Source organism: Brassica napus, chromosome C5 (genome assembly GCF_020379485.1).
Source record: "Brassica napus cultivar Da-Ae chromosome C5, Da-Ae, whole genome shotgun sequence".
NCBI lineage: Eukaryota > Viridiplantae > Streptophyta > Magnoliopsida > Brassicales > Brassicaceae > Brassica > Brassica napus.
In genome coordinates, this window is record NC_063448.1 from 3,634,739 (window position 1) to 3,653,862 (window position 19,124).

Below are 19,124 nucleotides of genomic sequence, written 5' to 3' on the forward strand. Positions count from 1 at the left end.
AAGTGTACTATAACTATTTTCTTTTAATATTTTGCCTTAGGCCTCATGTAACCTACTGGCTACTGATATATGCAGAAGGAAAGCAACATGCCTTGGCAATAGGCTATACCAAAAAGTCAGCCAAAGACATGTAAGTTAAATTTCCTTCTCAGTGCCACACTCAAACCAAAATTAGAATGTCGGAATCATGTTTGTCTATGTGCTAGTTTAGTAGTAGTGTCTTCTGACTCGGTGTTCTATGTTGTGACAAATAGCGAGTGAAAAAAAACTAGTATAAGTATTATGATGACACATAAGTAGGAATATAATGTTCCTACTAATTAGTTATTAGGCTGTTGTATAATAGTACTAACATTCATGTGCTTGCATGATACCATGACATTTTTTATATACCAAAATAATGACACCCGCCATGAGATTTGGCGACACCAAACATCAGGAAAGGGTAGGAAAGGGCGCGTCTCGATGTAAGAATGTCCTCATCCTCAGGTTATGCAAAAAAAAGACGACAACATTTGTTCACATCATGAACGCCTTGGTTAACCGACACATGCATACGTTGTCGGCTTCCTATTTTTACAATAATTTGCCATGCGAACCAAACATGTCAACGAAAATAATCTTTTATTATGTTACCATAATGTATCATGTGACTGCGAACCAAATGATTAATTTGAAAATCTCGTGAGTTTTTGTTCTTAATTTATTTATGTCGGATGACAGTTAAACTCGTCAGCGCGGATTTGAATTTTCGGTTTTTAGTTATTTATTTAACTAAATAATGTATTTGTAATATTTGATGTATTATATTCACCAAGTAAATAATTTTTTTGGTATCTTAAACCATCTATTTACGATGAATATTCGATACCATATAAAAATTTGAACAAATAGACGTAATTAGAGAATTGTAGACGATATATAAAAACAATGGTTATTAATGTAAAATATGAAGAAATATTATATTATGACTTAGTATGGCATAAAAAATTATAAATTAGTTATACATGTTTAAAAAAAATTAAATGATTTTTAAACTTCTATGAAAAATTTAACATATAAAAAAGGGCGATGAATTAGTCATCAAATTGTAAATAATTTCATAATTTTATTAATAATAAATTATTTATAATCTTTGTTTTTCGTCAAGATAATTATTAAATGTCCATAACTATAGGTGGTTTGAATATTGTACATCGATCGATGCATGATGTAAGTTGACTATATAAAACTTGAACATGATCATTTCAAACTAAAGTATATGTAGGTTATATTCATTTGTTATATTGTAGTTAATATATTTTAAATATTACATAAGTCAAGTGATTTACGTTTTCGTAAAAATAAAATTCAAGTTCATTATTGGGCTGTACTCGTACGTAATAAGCTACGTTAAATATGATATATTTTTAGGTTCATTTAATGACATTAAGTTTAAATTTGATTAAGGAAAACTCATTAATTTAACTGAAAAAAACAAGCATTAAAATATGTAGGTTTATTTAATGACATTAAATTTAAATTTGATTAAGGAAAACTCATTAATTTAACTGGAAAAGACAAGCATTAAAATAGGTAGTTTAATTTAATTCTCAGTGGCATGGAAGAGTAAATAAGTTAGAAAATTTAGGGGTATTTTTTAATGGGTACTTCTGAAAGATTATTCAGTGATAATGACTTACAAACACATTAATTTTCTCATCTTACAATTTTCCACCCAAAACTAAACACAATTATCAGCTTAACTAACCCAATATTTGGCACTCATCTTTAGTTTAGAAGCTAGTGTCCCTCACTTTTGAGGTTTAGGCCTGACTTCAACCCCATCGATAATAATTCCACCCTTCAACTGATAGCCTTTCACTTTGGTTAGACTCATCACAACCTCCTCCTCCTCTTCACCTTCTCGTCCTGTCTCGAACTTTCCGAGCTCTATCTCCATCCACCCGTCTTCTCGCATCTTCAGCTCCTTCCGATGAGTTCCGATGATCTCGTCTTTCTTGGCCATCCTCTCCATTTGTTGTTTCTTGTTATCCAAGCAACTGAGAAAACTCGTTTTCGCTTTCTTCTCACCATTTCCCACTTTTATCCAAGTATCAGCCGGTACTAAGTCTAGTCCATATGCTCTTCACTTTCATAATCAGATAAGCTCCGTAACTCGTGTTCGGCGATAAAACTCCGGTTTGGATTTTTCCGATGATTTCTAACCTGTCCATTATAAGTCGGATCCCTTCCGAAAATCTATTATGAATTTCAAGAAAATAAATTTAAATAAAATTACACGTTTTTACACCAGCAATAATACAACTTACTTATAATATAGTTTAAAATTTTTTAAAGTTGACTTTGAATCTGATCGATGGCTCCAAGACCAGTAATGTCGTTGATCCCCCCAAGTTATGGAACGATCTCTTGCCGACAGAACATACGTTATCTTCCTAGTAAGCTTCTCTATCTTGAATATTTGATATTGAAACATGCCTAAGCTAAAAGCTTTTATATAAAGAGAGAGAAAAACCAAAAAACTAATATTATTGTACTGTGGGATGATGGAAGAACCTTTCTGCCATTATCGATGAGAATTGATTCACAGAGACAACGATAGATCTCCTTTTTGGAGGAGAAACTCAGATGAGTCAAGCTAGAGATAAGGCGGCCGTAAACAGAGGGTATAAACTTCTCCCACGCGAAATCAGAGTTCCCGGCGACACGGAAAACAGAGGAGACATACGCCGAAGAGATATATCTGCCGGAGTTGTGAATGAGAGGAGATTAGCCACACATGATTTGGTAACATCATCATCTTTACCTCAGTGTTGAAAAACAGAGGATAGTATAATTGATGGCTCTGTTTTTGAAGTACATATGTTTTGTGTGTTTGCTTAGAATGGAGAGTTATTCTTGGCTAAACCAACCAATAGAAAATTGTTATTTTAAATCTCGTATCTTTTAATTAAGGAAACCAAATAACTTGGCAAATTATATTATTTTTTCAAAATAAAATTTAAAAATAAATAAAAATAATATATAAAAAACGAATTCAAAAAAAAAATAATGTTGTCAACAAAACACTAAACCCTAAACTCTAATACTAAACCCTAAACTCAAATCCTAAACCCTAAATCCTTGGCTAAACCCTAAATCCTTGGGTAAACCCCTAAACCCTTGGAAAAACACTAAACATGTTGTCAACAAAACACTAAACCCTAAACTCTAATCCTAAACCCTAAACCCTTGGGAAAACCTTAAACCCTTTGGTAAACCTTAAACCCTTGGGTAAACCCCAAACCCTTAGGTAAACCCTAAACCCTTGGAAAAACACTAACCATTTGGATAAATTCTAAATTATAAATTTTAAACACTAAACTCTAAATCTTAAAAATAAATATTTTTTTTTAAATAATCTTTTTTTAGAACTATTGTTATTTTTATTTATTTAATTTTTTATTTTTTATTTTAAAAGCATAATATAATTTGGCAAGTTATTTTGTTTCCTTAATTAAAAGATACTAGATCTAAAGTGACAATTTTCTATTGGTTGGTGAACCTAAAGGTTCACCCTAGGGGGTGAACCCAAGAAAAAGTCTAGAATGAATCATAATATATAACTAGGTTAAGATCCGCGCCTTGCGCATGATCAACATTATATATATAAATTATTATATGTATTAAATATTTTTACATATTATAAAATAATAAATATATATTAAATAATTAAAAGTCAGTAACTATTAAAAATATAATTAAATTGGTGCGAACATATAAATCAATTGTATTAATCCAAATTTTTTTTTATTTGATAGGATATGTTATTAAATTTAAATGATACTAACATAGATAATATATTTTAGTATATTTTTAATATTAATGTCTATTAAATGATGATTTCTACTCATATAGTTTTTTGATCATTTGTATCTTTTATAAAAAAAAATTTAAATTACTGATAACAAAATTTTCATTGTGGGATTAATAGTTTTAGTAATTTATAATTTAAAAAAAATAAGTTGTCAATGATCGTTCAAAACTTTTATCAAAAAAATTGTTCAAAGTAAATTTTGAAACTAAAATATTGTATTTTATATGGTTTATAGTTTAATTTAAAACAATATATATATTAATCTTATTAATTAATTAAATTAGACTTTTTACTTATATAATTTTTGTAATCATTTGTATTTTGTTATAACAAAAATTTTAAACCATGGATCATAAAATTTGAATGTGAGACTTTTAACAGTTTTAGTAATTTATGGCCGTTTGTAAAAATTCAAAATATAACATATACATAAAAATCTAAATTTTTATTATATGGTTATTGTGGTTGTTTAATTTATTTAATAGCTTAAAATTAAACAAATATGATAGAAGATACACTATTTTTTATCAAATTTCTATTATTCAAAATCATTAATTACCATATATATTTTAGCCACATTAGGCAATTCCGTAAATTTTATTTAATGAAATAATAAAGTACATTAATGATGAATTTATTGTTAGTTTAATAAAAAGCTTATTATATAATTAGATGGACCAACATATTTCTCTAATGATTCTAAGAATCATTCTAGTGATGACATGTGGCTACAAAAAGAAGTTGTAATGCTTCTCAAATAATATATAGGAGATCAATGCCTTGGCGTCTTTTAGCAAGTGTCCTTTCTGGACCAAAGGCCCCATTTTATTAAAAATTTAACATATATTATTATATTCTTTCCTTTCTTGGAACACAAGAGGTTTGGCAAGTTTTGGTCAATAAAACAAAATGTTTTTGAATTTTTTTATCTGAAAAGTATAATTTTGTGGTTTTTTTTTGTTTACGTCATTATGCAAAATGCAATTATTTACCAGCTTTCTAGTTTTTTTCTAATAAAACATAGATTTCAAACTTTTTTATTTCCGACAAATATCACCTAACTTTTGTTCTCTCAAAAGATAATTTGTGTTCTGTATTTTTTAGGTTTTTAGCTTATATCATTTTGGTTGTTCGAAAAAAAAAAGCTTATATCATTTTAATTTATTTCTAGTTTATACTTTATAAAACTACTTTGTTGGGAAACACCTCCGTTTAGTTTTTACAATGATAGATATATTCCATATAGATATATATATATATTCCATAAGTCCAATGGACAGAATTGGTTGGTTTGGAAAAAACTATAAACCACGCTTAGGTGTTTTGTCATTTAGTAATGGAATATACCGACGATCGAGACGATCATCGTAAACAAAGCAATATCTAGTTTTTACATCAGATCAAAGAAACGCATGGTTCTTTGTCTAGAAAAAATACCAATCTAATAAAAGTGCAAAGACATGACAGTTTACCTGAAAATCCGCATAACAATCTGGAAACAACGACGTACCAATCCAACTATAGCCGCAAAGATGAGCACAAGTGTGGCGGCGGAAGAAAATGCTGAAATAAAATTCAACCAATGTCATCAAGAGGAGAGAAAAAAATCATAACAGTAATAACTGAACAAAACAAAACATGAATCTAATAAAAAGTTAAGAAATTACCAGCAGCGGTAAAGACAGAGTTTGTCGTCACAAGTTTGTAGAAGAAGAATGCGAAGATCAGCTGAATTTTACAACAACAAAGATTATAACAAGTTTTTTTTTATAAGTAGATTATAATAAGTTCATAACATCACATAATTACATCGGACAAAGATAATTACCTTCATCATATGTCCCCAGCAAACATATCTAGCCACTAGACACAAGGCAGAGTACACTCCCACACACGTAAACGTGATTCCACCGCAGAACTGTTGACAAACTAATATCGCAAATAGCAAGCTTGCAAGTAGTGTCCACATGTTACTCTGGAGAAATGTAGCAGCCCCTATAATAAGAATATACATATATTAGCAACTTCTCAAATAGTGAAAATGTAAACGGAAATAAGCAAGAGTCATATAATAACAAACTTGAAACAAAGTTCCACTTGTTAGCTCGGAGATACGCAACAAGCCCTGCGATAAGAAAATATATATATATATATATATATATATATATTACTATATTAGCAACATCTCAAAAAAGTGAAGTTATTGTACAACCTTTTAGAGAAGCAATCGGGTTCTGAACTGCATTTTTGGATTTAGAGAGAGTGTAATTCTCAGCCAGAGCCGCGTTGAAGGAATTTTTGCAGTCCAGAGAAACGTCATCAAGGAATCGAGAACATGACATGTTCTTGTTGCATTCAGAGATAAGGCATTTAACATTCAGGCTGCCGGACCTGATGTTTTGTTCCACGTAATCTACATAATGGATAGCCCGTACGTAAACAAAACACAATGACGCCATAAAAGAATGAAGAAAGTAAACAAAGCAGTGATGAATGATGCTATAAGAGGATGAAGATACTACCTTTGACACAAATTCTGCAGAGCAAGTGAGAGCACCCATAGGTTTTGCAGGTGGTGTGAGTCTCACAAGAATCACAAAACCCTTCGGTAGTCAAATACTCTGCATAAACTACAATGCCAGATCTGGTGGCAAGATCATTGTCAGCTTGGTTCCACTCTTCAACTGTAGAAGCTTCATCCCTGTGGCAAATTGAAATGTAAATGTAAACACGTAAAATCTAACAGCAAGAAATGTAATAAAATCAAACCAGTCATTTGAGAGGAGGAGCACAGTAGCATAGCCCTCAGAAATTCCAATTCTGTTCGCTAGCTTTCTCACATAAAGATTAAACATGTCCTGAAAAAACAGAAGCAGAGATCAGGACACACGCATTCCATTGTTCGGACTGAGAAACGAGTATAGAATCAATCGACCAAAACAAACAAGTTTCACTGTTCAGATTAAGACACATAGAATCAATCGCATGGGAAGAAGAATCATAGATTATAACAAACAAGTTTCACTGTTCATACACACAACACACAAGTAGAGATATAATCAACATATCGGAAGAAGAATGTATTAGATCATGTACATTGTATGTTGGTTTGATACGGTTTATACCGGTTAAGAGCTTTGTATATATAGAATGAAAATATCTTTATTCATTACGATTCAGTTACATTCTATATATACAAAGCTCCTAACCGGTATAAACCGTATCAAACCAACATACAATGTATATGATCTAATAGAATCCGAGATTGAGGCACGAGTACATAATCAGAATCAGCGATTAGAACAAACGAATCTCACTGTTCAGGCTATGACGCATAAAATCAATCGCCTGAAGAAGAATCATGGATTATAACAAAAGAGTTTCACTGTTCATACTAAGACACAAGTATAGATATAATCAACCTATCGGAAGAAGAATCGGAGATTGAGACACGAGCATAGAATCAGAATCAGCGATTAGAACAAAACGAATCTCACTGTTCAGACTATGACACACGTATATAATCGAAGAAGAAGAAGAAGAAGCGAGATCAAGCCAAAGGCATTTCATTGTTCGGACTGAAACAAGTATAGAATCAAGCGAACAGATTCCGAGATTATCACAATCGAATTAGAATCAATGTATCGGAAGAGGAAAAAGAGATTACCATGGGAAGCAGAAGACAAAGAAGAGCGGAGAAGGATCTGTAGAAGATCCTGCTATTGGCGCCAGAGAGAGCGCTCTGTTTGTTTTGAACGAGATGAGTCTGTATGCATATTTGGTGGGCCCGGCCCACAGCATAAACTAATGGTTATTTGTCAAATTATATATACACATACAAATGATCTATAAATTATACATACATATAATTATAATCTAATGTACATATATATTCAATGATCGCAATAAAATGTCAGTCCACTGATCAAATTTCCATTTAAACTTTATATGTAATTTTCTTCTTGGCAAGTAAACAAAAACAAACAAATTTTCAGACAAAAAATATGAAGGGAAAAAAAAATCAGAATTAGAAGAATATAAAATAATAATTCACATTTAAAAAAATAACCAAAAGAAAAAAAAAATTATTATAGATAAAGATAAGAAGATGACAAAAAAGAATGAAAACAAATTGTATTACAATAAATTAAATTATTGTAGTATTGAAATTTGGGTGAATGAAAGGATAACGAATAATGCTCAAAACCAATATAAAAAGAATTAAGCTCAAGAGAACAAATTTTAGAGCTAATATATTAATAAATTTATTTAAAATATAAATAGAACAAGATCCGCAATGTAAATATTTTAAAGGGGAAATGGAGAAGACTAATTCGCTTATTATTCAAATAAACATGAACAACATAAAAGTATGTTCATCTTTCCACCACTTGTGTATCGCTGTTGCTGTGTTTAATAATCCCTGAAGACCGATCAAAATATAATAAAATATGACTAGAGAAGTAGATACCAGGATCCCAAAGCTAACCCATTTCAAAAGCTTGGACATCTTGAAGCATTGCTCCTGGTGCTTAGAAAACAATCTGCATCTACAAGTCCTGGTCTGATATTCTTGATGTCCCGAAAGCGGAACCAAGTTCTCGATGTAGGGAGATATAACTAAAGTATCCAAGGAGAGGCAGCGAATCTCTTTCGCCTCCGAATAATATTTGAACAAATTTCTGAAATTATTACAGAAGACAACATTACCCTGCTTAGAAACCGTCACCGGCGTGAAGTCCATACCATACCTTGTCAATGGTAGATTAGAATCTAGATCACCTAAATTTATGGAGAAAGTTTTGCTCCATTTTTCCTCATTCGCATTCATGGTCCAAATCTCCAGTGTCCATTCAGGCAGAATTGTGGATTTGGCAATGGCTAGACGTTCCCCAAGATTCACTATCTCGGTGCTCCGGGTGACCCACGTAGCCGACGGAACAGAGACATTATGGAACTCTAGTCTGTGAAGATCCAAGGCTAGTATTTTGTAACCAATACCAATTTGTAAACGCCGCCCCGAGAACATCCAATAGATAGATCCATTAACACACACTGATTTTCTTCCAACATGATGCACATAAGGAGGTAGCCTTAGTTTCCTCCATTCACCACTTTCGACACTAAGAAGATCGCATTCTTCTTCAATAGGTTCAACGCACATCTTCACCACTTTATAGCTCCCTGTAACAATGTCTTTACCGAAACCCATGACCCAATTTCCCTGAAAGAACTCCTCCGACCCTGAAAGAAAAGTTTCCAATTTTTATGTTTGAAATTTCGTCAATGCAGAATCCAAAATCATCAATGCCGTGATTACCGTTTCTAAATCGGGAGGACAATGGATCTGGGCAGGGAGGGAATCGCCGGAGTTGTCCGGTGGAAGGGTTCAAAACGATGATGCTTTCTGGCTCGGGGATGCAGACCAAACCGTCGCAAGACATCGAGGGTCGTGCGTCGCCGCAGTGAAGACAGACAATCTCCTCGTCCCCTTCAAACCGCGACTCCGGGAGGAGACTCGGCTGGTCTCCGCAGCGACACTTGTAAGCAGCGAGGAGTTTCGGCTCTTTTTGAACATTCATACGCCTCCTTCTTCGCACGAACATCTCCGATTCCAGAATTGATCTCCATTGTTTTGACACGGTTTTGAATATGAGTATTGATTTCAAGGGCAGAACAAGGAATATTTCTTCCAGTAATTCTGGTGTTATGTAGATCGAATTAGGGTTTTTGTATTCTCCCCGCATATTCAGTTTTGTGTGATTCTGAGAAGAGGTTTTTCTTTAACATCATGACGTCTAAACATATCTCTTACAAAATTATTTTTAGAGGAATATTTCTTGTTTTTACAGTTTCACGGTATTTGTATTAAATAAAAATAAAAGTTATAAATTGATGAAAAAAAAGTTATAAAAGTAAATTATAAAAAATAATACATTTATAACTAAAATAAAATAATACTCTCTCTGTTTCCGAAACTAAGATGTTTTAGATTTTTTACTTGTTGCACAAAGATAATTTTTTTTTTTTGTCAACAACATTACAGACTCATATAAACTCTGTAAACCACCCCGGGGATATTGATCCATGTGGACGATGAAAGACGGCTGTGTTCTGGCATTGCGTGCTAGTTTATCCGCCTTTGTATTTTACGTCCTTGGTACGTATATAATTTCTGAACGTGTAAAACTCTCTTTCAGATTCCTGATATCTTCCAAATAACTTGCAAAAGTCGGCCATTTTTCTGGTTCCGAAACCATCTTCACCAATCGAGAACAATCTGTTGCAAACGTAACTTGGAATTGTCTTAAGTTCCTCATACATTCCATTGCCCATAGTAACGCCTCGAACTCTGCATGTAAAGGAGAGAGAGACGCTCTTACGTTCCTAGCTCCCATTAGGCCCTCAAATCCATGTAAGGTACTGAACAAGCCCTGTCCAGAGAACATATCCTCCTCTTTCCATGATCCATCTGTAAAATACCATCTGCCTGTGATTGACTGAGGAAGCGTATCCTGAGTCTCTGTTCCCATCTTCTGATCCTTCATCAACTGTGCCTCAGTCCATATGATTGATTCCATCTCAGCCAAATTAAGAGTATTTCTACGATCTATATCCAGATTACTAAAAACTTTATTATTTCTTCCTTTCCAAATGTACCAAAGTATCCAAGCAAATTGATGATCCTCCATCGGTGGAGCGACTCTCTAGAATAGATGATCCATATTTGTAAATAAAGAGTCTGTCGGGAAAATAGCTGGATTTGTTGGAATCTTGGACATAGCCCACACCTGAATAGCTGGAGGACACTCAAAAAACACATGGTTAATTTTTATTGGCTTGTCTCGGGCGAGTGGTTGGGAGCCAAGGATCGTTCCATACTGATATAGAAGATCTTGTTCCCACCCTTTTGATTAGTCTTTTGTTTACCAGAGATCTAGTAGAGACAATACTTCTCCAGCCGTATGACGGAGAGTATGATCGAATATGTTCAAGAGGTGAGGCATTCCTAAAATACCTACCCTTAAAGACCCGGGAAAATAACGTGTGTGGCTTTTCTATTAGATAGATATTCTATATGTTTAAGATATTTTTTTATAATTTTAAGAAACATTAAATGAAAATATTTGAATTTATTAAATTTAAAAATTATTGAAAAATGTATAATAAAGTAAAAAAAAATTATAATGAATTCTTAATAAGCGTGAACACATTAAGGTAAGTATATATATAACTAAAATTTAATACGTTTTAGTAATACGTGTAAAGAAGTACAAAAAGAACTTTATTTAATTTTGACGATGTTGACTTTTCGATTTCTTTGTATCCTGCAATTTTCCTTCTATTGCAATCCTTGCCTTTTTGGAACAATGGTTTCTTTACAAAGGAGAAAACTAAAGAAAACGAGAAACAAAAGTGGTTTCAAGTGGTCACTGAAACTTTGCTTGGTCTTTTTCCTTCCATGGCGTCTTTCTTTTTCTTGCATATTGTGCATAAGAAGGGACCTTCCCATCGCTTAGATGCTGAAGAGACGATAGGACCCTCGTTGCTTGATAGACCTTCAGCTGGAGATTGATCTATTTGGCATACAGCACATTTTAATAGTCCAGTGTCAGTATTCGAGAGAAGATCCTTTCCCAATCTGCAATTCAAACCACCAATAAAGACAGACTGATTTGATTATCAGTACCTGAAACTCTCAGTTACTATTTACTAATATCCTTTCTTGGCTATAAAAGGTTTACCTATCTGCAAGCACAGCAGAACCTTCTTCAAACAATTCTTCTACAACCCCAACATAAGAAAGCTTGTTCCCGTTCTTGTTGTTGGTATCCGAATGTTTTGTCCTAGAAAGAAATGCGGTCAATGTGTTCTGCTTCTTACTAGGCGTTGGAGCCAAGGTAAGATGATCAGCTGGAACTATGTCAACAACTACACAAGTAGTATCATCCTTCAACCCTTTTGTTCCCAATGCTTCCTGCAAAAAAAAAAAAACATATGATTCAGAGTTTAATAGGAATCTCTAGATCAGAGGATATACACTGTACAAAATTAAGTCAATGGGGGTTGATGACCAAACCTTAACAACAAGTTTAGCAGCAAGCTCGGCAGATAAACCACGACAAGCTTTGGCAGCCATATCAGAAGACAGTATACTTCTCTGTTCCCCGAAAGTAAAATTTTCACTTGTGTAACATGCGGTATTGGGACAATATATTCTCCCACATCAGTATCACCAATAGACCTCGAAAGACACAAACCACCAGGCCAGCAACGAAGTGGGCCGACCTATTGCGTCATCAGAACCATTACAGCCCCACCACAAGCCAAAACACAATGAACCTATAACTGAAGTTTAGTGGACAATCATGAGCATACCGCGTTGCCACCAAAAACATTGAGCCTTCCAACCTCGCCTCCACTGGCAGTTATGCGTTCCCTGTCTTCAACATTCTCTTCGAGCCTGTGATCGACAGTGAGTAGAGAGACCACACCACCTTGGGTGTCTAATATGCAGCGTGAGTCGCCAACAGAACCCACAGTGATAATCCACCCATCAATTATAACAAATGTCACCGTTGTTCCAGAAGTCTCCCCTGTAAACCACAACAGATATTAAAAGTTAAGAGGATTCTCTAAAACGAGTATAAAAGTAAGGGCTTCAAGCAATTAACTGGACCTTTGTGCTGAAACTCAATGTCGGTTTTGACAAAGCCAGCAACAAGAGCCCTAGGAAGAGCTTGAAGCCACTCAACACATTGTCCAGAAGATGTTCCTTAGTACATACAGCAGCTGAATTACCATTGTGTCCATCAAATATCTGCATCAAAATTCAAAACCAAAAAAAAAAAGAAGGTACAAGCTTTGAGTTTAAGAACGCCCTTATAGTACCAAAAGAAAAGGATATCACTTGATCAAAAAAAAGTCTTCACCTTTCTTGGCGAGAGCAGCTTGGCCATACAAGACTAAAGGCTTGTCTACCTTCTCGCTCCTCAGCTCCCTACCAATGAGGGTTGCAAGAGGAACAAGTGAATGTTTCGTCCTCCCCGACGGGCTCATCTTATTAGCTTTAGTCCTTCAGCATTGGCTGACAAAAAAATCATAACTTGTTCATCACAAGACAAATTCTACTAAGAACAAATTAAGAAGCCATATATACTAATTTAACAGCGCGAATTTCCGATAATTTTTAGTAACTGATGTGAAGTCTGATCAAAAACCAACATTTTGGCGAGATGCAGAAAAACAATAATTACTAAAATGTAGAATCGAGCAAAGAGACCGAAGAGTCAGTTAGAAACTCGCGAAAGAGAAGGTGAAAATATTTAAAAATTCACATTTTTTCAAACAAAATTTGTTTCATTATTTTTTACTTGGAGCAGTTTTACATCCCATCCATTGACTCAAGTCTCAGACTGCCACTCACTCCCTGAATTTTCAAAAAATTTTGATGTTTCAAAATATAATTGATATTTTAAAAATATTTTAGTTTTACCGAAAATTGGTTAGCCAATCAATTATGATTGGTTAACTTATGTTTAATTTATATTAGTTAATAATATTATCTTTAAATTTTTTAATCCTTATGCATTCAAACAAAATATTTATATTAGAAAACGGAGGGAGTACAAATCATATTAGTTGTTAACTGTTATATTTATAGATATTTCACTTTTTGCTATTCAACTTCGGTGAAATTTTATTTTTAAAATTTCTTGTATGATCTATTTTTATTTGTCAAAAAATACTATATTTCTCTTTCTCATATATCATATTTTATTGAACCTGATACCAACTCATTCAAAAATTAAATGATCATTTAATTTATTTGTTAATGCTGTGAATATATTGAAAAAAAATATGTATTATCACGAAGCTACTATATATTCTCTATGTTTCATAAAAAAAATGTTATTTTTGATTTTTTTCACACAGACTAAAAAAATGATTGATTCATTTAAATTCTTATTAATTACATGTATTCAGCTAATAATATTTTAGATAAATGAAATTATTTTATAAAATCAATGTATTTTTAAATAATATTAAACCGAAAGTTGTATTAGAATTTCAAAATGATACTTTGTAACAAAAAAAAACGTTAAACAAATTGAGTAATATGTTGTCATTTTCTTCTAAATATTTTTTTGTTCGAGTTGGAAAATCAAACGTAGAAACTATACTTAAACCGTAACGAACCGAGAAATTGGCGCTAAGACTCAGCTCGCTTCTTTCAAAACAGAGCTAACACGATAGCTGATGAGCAGAGAGAGAGAGAGAGGCTTAATGGAAATCGAGCGGAAGCTGCTACGTCTCCTCCACGGCCACAGCACTCGAACTCGTTTACCCGAGATCCACGCCCATCTCCTCCGCCACTACCTCCACGGCTCCAATCTCCTCCTCGCCCACTTCATCTCCATCTGCGGATCCCTCCGCTACTCCGACTACGCATCGCGCGTCTTCTCCCACATCCAAAACCCCAACGTCCTCGTCTTCAACTCCATCATCAAATGCTACTCCCTCGTCGGCCCTCCTCTAAAGTCCCTCTCTTTCTTCTCCTCCATGAAAGCCCGCGGAATCTGGGCCGACGAGTACACCTACGCGCCTCTCCTCAAATCGTGCTCGTCGATTTCTGATTCACGCTTCGGGGAATGCGTTCACGGTGAGGTTGTTAGATCCGGGCTGCACCGGCTCGGTTCGATTCGGATTGGGGTCGTTGAGCTTTATGCTTCGAGTGGGAGGATGGGTGATGCGCAGAAGGTGTTCGACGAAATGCCTGAGAGAAACATTGTCGTCTGGAACTTGATGATTCGAGGGTTCTGCGACTCCGGGGACGTTGAGAGAGGTCTTGGACTGTTCAGGAAGATGAGTGAGAGGAGCGTAGTGTCGTGGAACTCGATGATATCGAGCTTGTCTAAATGTGGCAGGGGCCGTGAGGCTTTGGAGCTTTTCTGTGAAATGGTTGATCAAGGCTTCGATCCAGACGAGGCCACTGTGGTGACGATCTTGCCCATCTCTGCATCTCTCGGAGTTTTGGATACTGGAAAATGGATTCATTCTACTGCAGAAGCCAAGGGTTTGGTTAAAGATTTTATCACCGTGGGAAACGCTTTGGTAGATTTCTACTGCAAAAGTGGTGACGTGGAGGCTGCGACGGCTGTATTCAAGAAAATGCAGCGGAGAAACGTGGTTTCGTGGAACACAATGATATCTGGATCAGCGGTGAACGGGAATGGAGAGTTCGGGATAGACTTGTATGATTCTATGATCGAGGAAGGAGAAGTAGCTCCAAACGAAGCGACGTTCTTGGGGGTATTAGCATGTTGCTCATACACTGGTCAGGTTGAGAAAGGAGAGGAGTTGTTTGGTTTGATGATGGAGAGATTCAAGCTTGAGCCGAGCACCGAGCACTACGGTGTAATGGTTGATTTAATGAGCAGGAGCGGACGGATCAAAGAGGCCTTTGAGTTTCTCAAAAGTACGCCTGTAAAGGCCAATGCGTCGATGTGGGGTTCGCTTCTCAGTGCTTGTCGCAGCCACGGAGATGTAAAGCTAGCAGAGGTTGCAGCCATGGAGTTGGTGAGGATTGAGCCTGAGAATTCGGGGAATTATGTGTTGTTATCTAATCTGTACGCAGAGGAAGGGAGATGGGAAGATGTAGAGAAGGTAAGAGCAGTGATGAAGAAGAAATCTCTGAGAAAATCTACAGGCCAAAGCAGTGTTTGCAATGTATCATCCTAAGAAGTATTCTTTGAAATAATAATGATTACTACTTCACAATCAGAATCACATTTTTGTTTTAGAGTTGTAAGCCATCAGACTTAACATATAGTATTAGAACTTTAAGAGGAAACTACAAGAGAGAAACAGTTTGTCTTTTCAAAGAGGAAAAAATTTGAGATGTCTGATTCATAAAACCGTGAAGCAAATCACCAATGCTTGTTTGGTTTCCTACTTGATGTAGTAAGACAGCCACTTGAAGCCCTCACCATATCCCATTTTGCGGACGATGCTGCACATGAAGACCTCAAGGGGACGAACACCAGATTCTCCAAGACTCACGTTGCTTTTACCGGTAGTGAAATTGGTGAGACCCAAATGATACCTGAGCTCATCTTCAGAGGCTGCATAAGGAATATCAATCTTGTTCCCAAGGATAAGAAAAGGGACACTAGCTAATGCTTCATCAGATAGAAGAGCGTCAAGCTCTCTTTTTGACTCCACAAACCTCTCCTTGTCGTAAGCATCAACTAGGTACACAACAGCATCAACCTTTACACATACACCCAAAAAGAAAAGAGTTTGTATCAGCAAAGACATAACCAAGAGAGCTTTAATCTAAACTATACATTTCTCTGCTTTCAATGTTCTGACATGTACCAAAACTATATACAACAAAGAGATTTAATAACACAAAGCATGTCTCTAGTGATATTGATTATGTAGTGATGCAGCTGAGAGAGAGAGAGAGATGACTAAAACCTTGGCATAGTAGTCTTTCCAGACCCTACGTGCAATCTGATGGCCACCCAAGTCAAAGGCCTTGAACTTGATTTTGCCAATGCTCAGTTCCTCAGATGTGGGATGCTGTGTTGGCTGGTGCTGAACTAATCTCTGTAACAGACAAAACAGCGAACCGAGAATTAAGCATGTTTGGTTCCGCCCAGCTTTTATACATGTCCTAATAAACAATCAGATGTTCGAAAAACATCATATCTAATCAAATAAGAAGAAGGAGCTAAGCAAAAAAATTACCTCGTCTTTGAGCATGTGAAGCAGAGTTGTTTTTCCGGCATTGTCGAGACCTAGAAACAAGATCTTCGCCTCTTTCTGCCACAAGCCTAGCGTGGCCAGGATTCCATAGAACCAATCGAACAAAAACATGACAAAGTCGTCTTCAGAAAACTTTTATGATCTTCGTATTCAGAGATCTAATCGATAGAGAGAGAGAGAGAAGAACCAAAAATCAAATACAAAAGGTTTTGTTTGATTGATGAGTGAAATCATTATTAAATGTAACGCAAAAAGGAGAAAGGGAATAATAAACACGTGGATGATGTGCAGCTGGTGAATTGATGTGGAGCCTCCTGATTGGTACTCATCCTTCTCGTTGACGTCATTTGAGCCAATGCGAACCGTCCGATCCAAGAATCAGAGGTTAGGATCTTTTTAATACGTTGGCTTTGTTAGCTGGACTTTAATGGAATTTTCACTCTGGGTAGGTGAGAGAGCCAAAAGAGAGATGGTTGGCAAAAGAAGATTAATGGCAGGAGATGAGTTTCTTTTTGACAACATCATTTAAATTGTCGATGAGAAAAGCGAGCCACATTTTATTTCGAAAACATATGCAAGTAGTCCAAATGGTTATGGTGAATAGCAACACATTAAGAAGTAGTCGGATCCGTTGCAATAAACACAATCTCAACTGAATCATTTTACAAATTTGCTTGGCGTACGGTATTAGCTATATCCGGGACCTCTATGAAACTAGGGTTTTCATACTTTCCTAATTTAAACGGAAATCGACATTGCGAATTTCGGTTTCCACAGTTTGGCGCTAGAAGGAGGAGGGTACGGATAAATCTAACTCTCAGCCACAAAACGCTTGATCAAAACAATGTCTGGAAATACGAAAGACAAAATCGCAGTTCGCAATAACGCTGGTAAGACAACCCCAGCCGCCACTGCGCCTATGGCCAACACCTACGCAAACGCCACAGTTCTTGAGAAAATCAAAAACCATGCTGCGACTTTTCGCCACAGGAAGTGCAATGAAACGAGCTCGCGATTTCTCTATCTAAACATAAAGGGAAACGCTAAATCTTATCAAACCCCGTAAGTTTGGTTCATTACCGAACAAACAAAATCTCAATGCGTAAGGATTTTACCAAAACACGTTTTCCGAAAATATTTCGGGAGGGTAAAACTGGTCCTCCCAAAAACCGCAGAAAACCCCTAGGTTAATCGCGGAAAAAGGAAGCGCAACAAATCGATTACATAGCTCGGTCGCTATGTAGCGACCGAGTACGCACACGGCTCGGTCGCTACGTAGCGACCGAGAAAGTACACGGCTAGGTCGTTACGTAGCGACCGAGCACACACACAGCTCGTTGGCTACGTAGCGACCGAGCACGCACACGGCTCGGTCGCTACGTAACGACCGAGCTCAAGCCAACTCGCCACCCGCTACATAGCGACCTGTCAGGCCTCAGAAAGGTCCTCCTTTGCGTTCTCTTTTGAATCCTCATCGAAACGCTTTTCGTTTCGTCTCAATCAGAGTTTCCGTTGAGATTTTACGACGAAAACAAGTAGGACTCTTCTTGGTTTGCTTCTAATACGCAAGTCGAATCAGTCATCGCACCCTCTAAAACCAGGAGTAAACCTAGGTCTTGCCCTAAACCCAGCGCACTGGTCTCTAACATCTCTAGGCATAGTATCAAACACCCTGATACGAGATCCCAAAATTTGTCTCTTTGCCAATATTCGAGCGTCTTCAGAAATCCCGCAAGTTTACACACTGCGGAAAACTCTCGAAACAGATCACGGATATAGCAGTTCACACAGAGTTAGATTACGAGATGCCATCGGCAGCAACACGCCTGATAACCTCTACATAAAAACTAAACCGTAAAGGTCTCGCTGGAAAACTAGTCATAAGAACCTTAACTCCAAGACGAACTACGAAAGGCTTGATCCCTTCAACAAGGGTACATAGGCAGCCGTCATAAGGCGCATCCCCAATCTTATCGCGTTCTACTTTTAGAAGAGCGAGAAGACCACTTACCACATACCTTTTCAACCATTAATTTCGCCTAACTCACCTAACTTGCCTAACTTGTCAAACCACTCGCTAGAACCTCACACTAGAAGCTCATGTTTCTAACGAGCTGGGGGGCTAACTGTTGGGGTCAAAATCGGTCACGACGGAATCAATGTCTGAAAGTCCGTAAAAATCGGCATGAAAGTTTTTACGAAAAATAAATCTTCGAAAAAGATTTAGTTTTACGAAGAATCTTGCGGAGAAAACATATTCACGAAAAAGAAAGACTCGAACAAGGTTGCCGCATAGCAACCAGCGCACAAGGTGGTCGCTACGTAGCGACAGAGCTCTTGCCGAAGCTCGGTCGCTACGTAGCGACCAAGCCGATTTGAAGTCATCAATCGAACTTTACGATAAAAACCGCAGAAAGTTCGTTTTTATCGAAAGAAGCCGTAATAAACGTTTCGAGTCAAAAGACGGCCCGAAGAGACCTAAGACGTGACT

General features: G+C 36.2%; 4 protein-coding genes across 10 annotated transcripts; 1 reads left to right on the top strand and 3 right to left on the bottom strand.

Annotated features, from left to right (window-relative positions):
- Positions 1-1,884: 1,884 nt before the first annotated feature.
- Positions 1,885-9,660, bottom strand: LOC106412955 (F-box/kelch-repeat protein At2g43270). 7 transcript variants are annotated; one of them, XM_048757912.1, is made up of 12 exons: positions 9,180-9,660; positions 8,331-9,103; positions 7,527-7,625; positions 6,629-6,717; positions 6,382-6,560; positions 6,072-6,272; positions 5,940-5,984; positions 5,688-5,854; positions 5,527-5,587; positions 5,332-5,422; positions 2,560-2,746; positions 1,885-2,241 (listed from the first exon to the last, which is right to left on the bottom strand). In XM_048757912.1, the coding sequence occupies exons 1-12, from the start codon at positions 9,604-9,606 to the stop codon at positions 2,113-2,115; spliced, it is 2,448 nt and encodes an 815-aa protein (XP_048613869.1). In that variant the 5' UTR covers positions 9,607-9,660; the 3' UTR covers positions 1,885-2,112. The 7 variants fall into 7 exon arrangements, 3 of the variants coding, with proteins under 3 accessions (XP_048613869.1, XP_048613870.1, XP_022558593.1); XR_007323718.1 differs by having other exon boundaries at positions 1,983-2,208; positions 2,313-2,746; positions 9,180-9,659; XR_007323717.1 differs by having other exon boundaries at positions 2,198-2,230; positions 2,313-2,746; positions 9,180-9,659.
- Positions 9,661-10,888: 1,228 nt separating this feature from the next.
- LOC106414624 (probable protein phosphatase 2C 5) lies at positions 10,889-12,919 on the bottom strand. The gene is made up of 6 exons (XM_048756676.1): positions 12,793-12,919; positions 12,540-12,635; positions 12,239-12,456; positions 11,940-12,020; positions 11,605-11,837; positions 10,889-11,501 (listed from the first exon to the last, which is right to left on the bottom strand). The coding sequence occupies exons 1-6, from the start codon at positions 12,917-12,919 to the stop codon at positions 11,282-11,284; spliced, it is 975 nt and encodes a 324-aa protein (XP_048612633.1). The 3' UTR covers positions 10,889-11,281.
- A 1,091-nt stretch (positions 12,920-14,010) lies between these two features.
- LOC106416085 (pentatricopeptide repeat-containing protein At1g09190) lies at positions 14,011-15,664 on the top strand. Its single transcript, XM_013856921.3, has one exon. The coding sequence runs from the start codon at positions 14,120-14,122 to the stop codon at positions 15,599-15,601; it is 1,482 nt and encodes a 493-aa protein (XP_013712375.1). The 5' UTR covers positions 14,011-14,119; the 3' UTR covers positions 15,602-15,664.
- On the bottom strand, positions 15,608-16,884 carry LOC106416086 (GTP-binding protein SAR1B). Its single transcript, XM_013856922.3, has 3 exons — positions 16,616-16,884; positions 16,343-16,474; positions 15,608-16,132 (listed from the first exon to the last, which is right to left on the bottom strand). The coding sequence occupies exons 1-3, from the start codon at positions 16,742-16,744 to the stop codon at positions 15,812-15,814; spliced, it is 582 nt and encodes a 193-aa protein (XP_013712376.1). The 5' UTR covers positions 16,745-16,884; the 3' UTR covers positions 15,608-15,811.
- Positions 16,885-19,124: the final 2,240 nt, after the last annotated feature.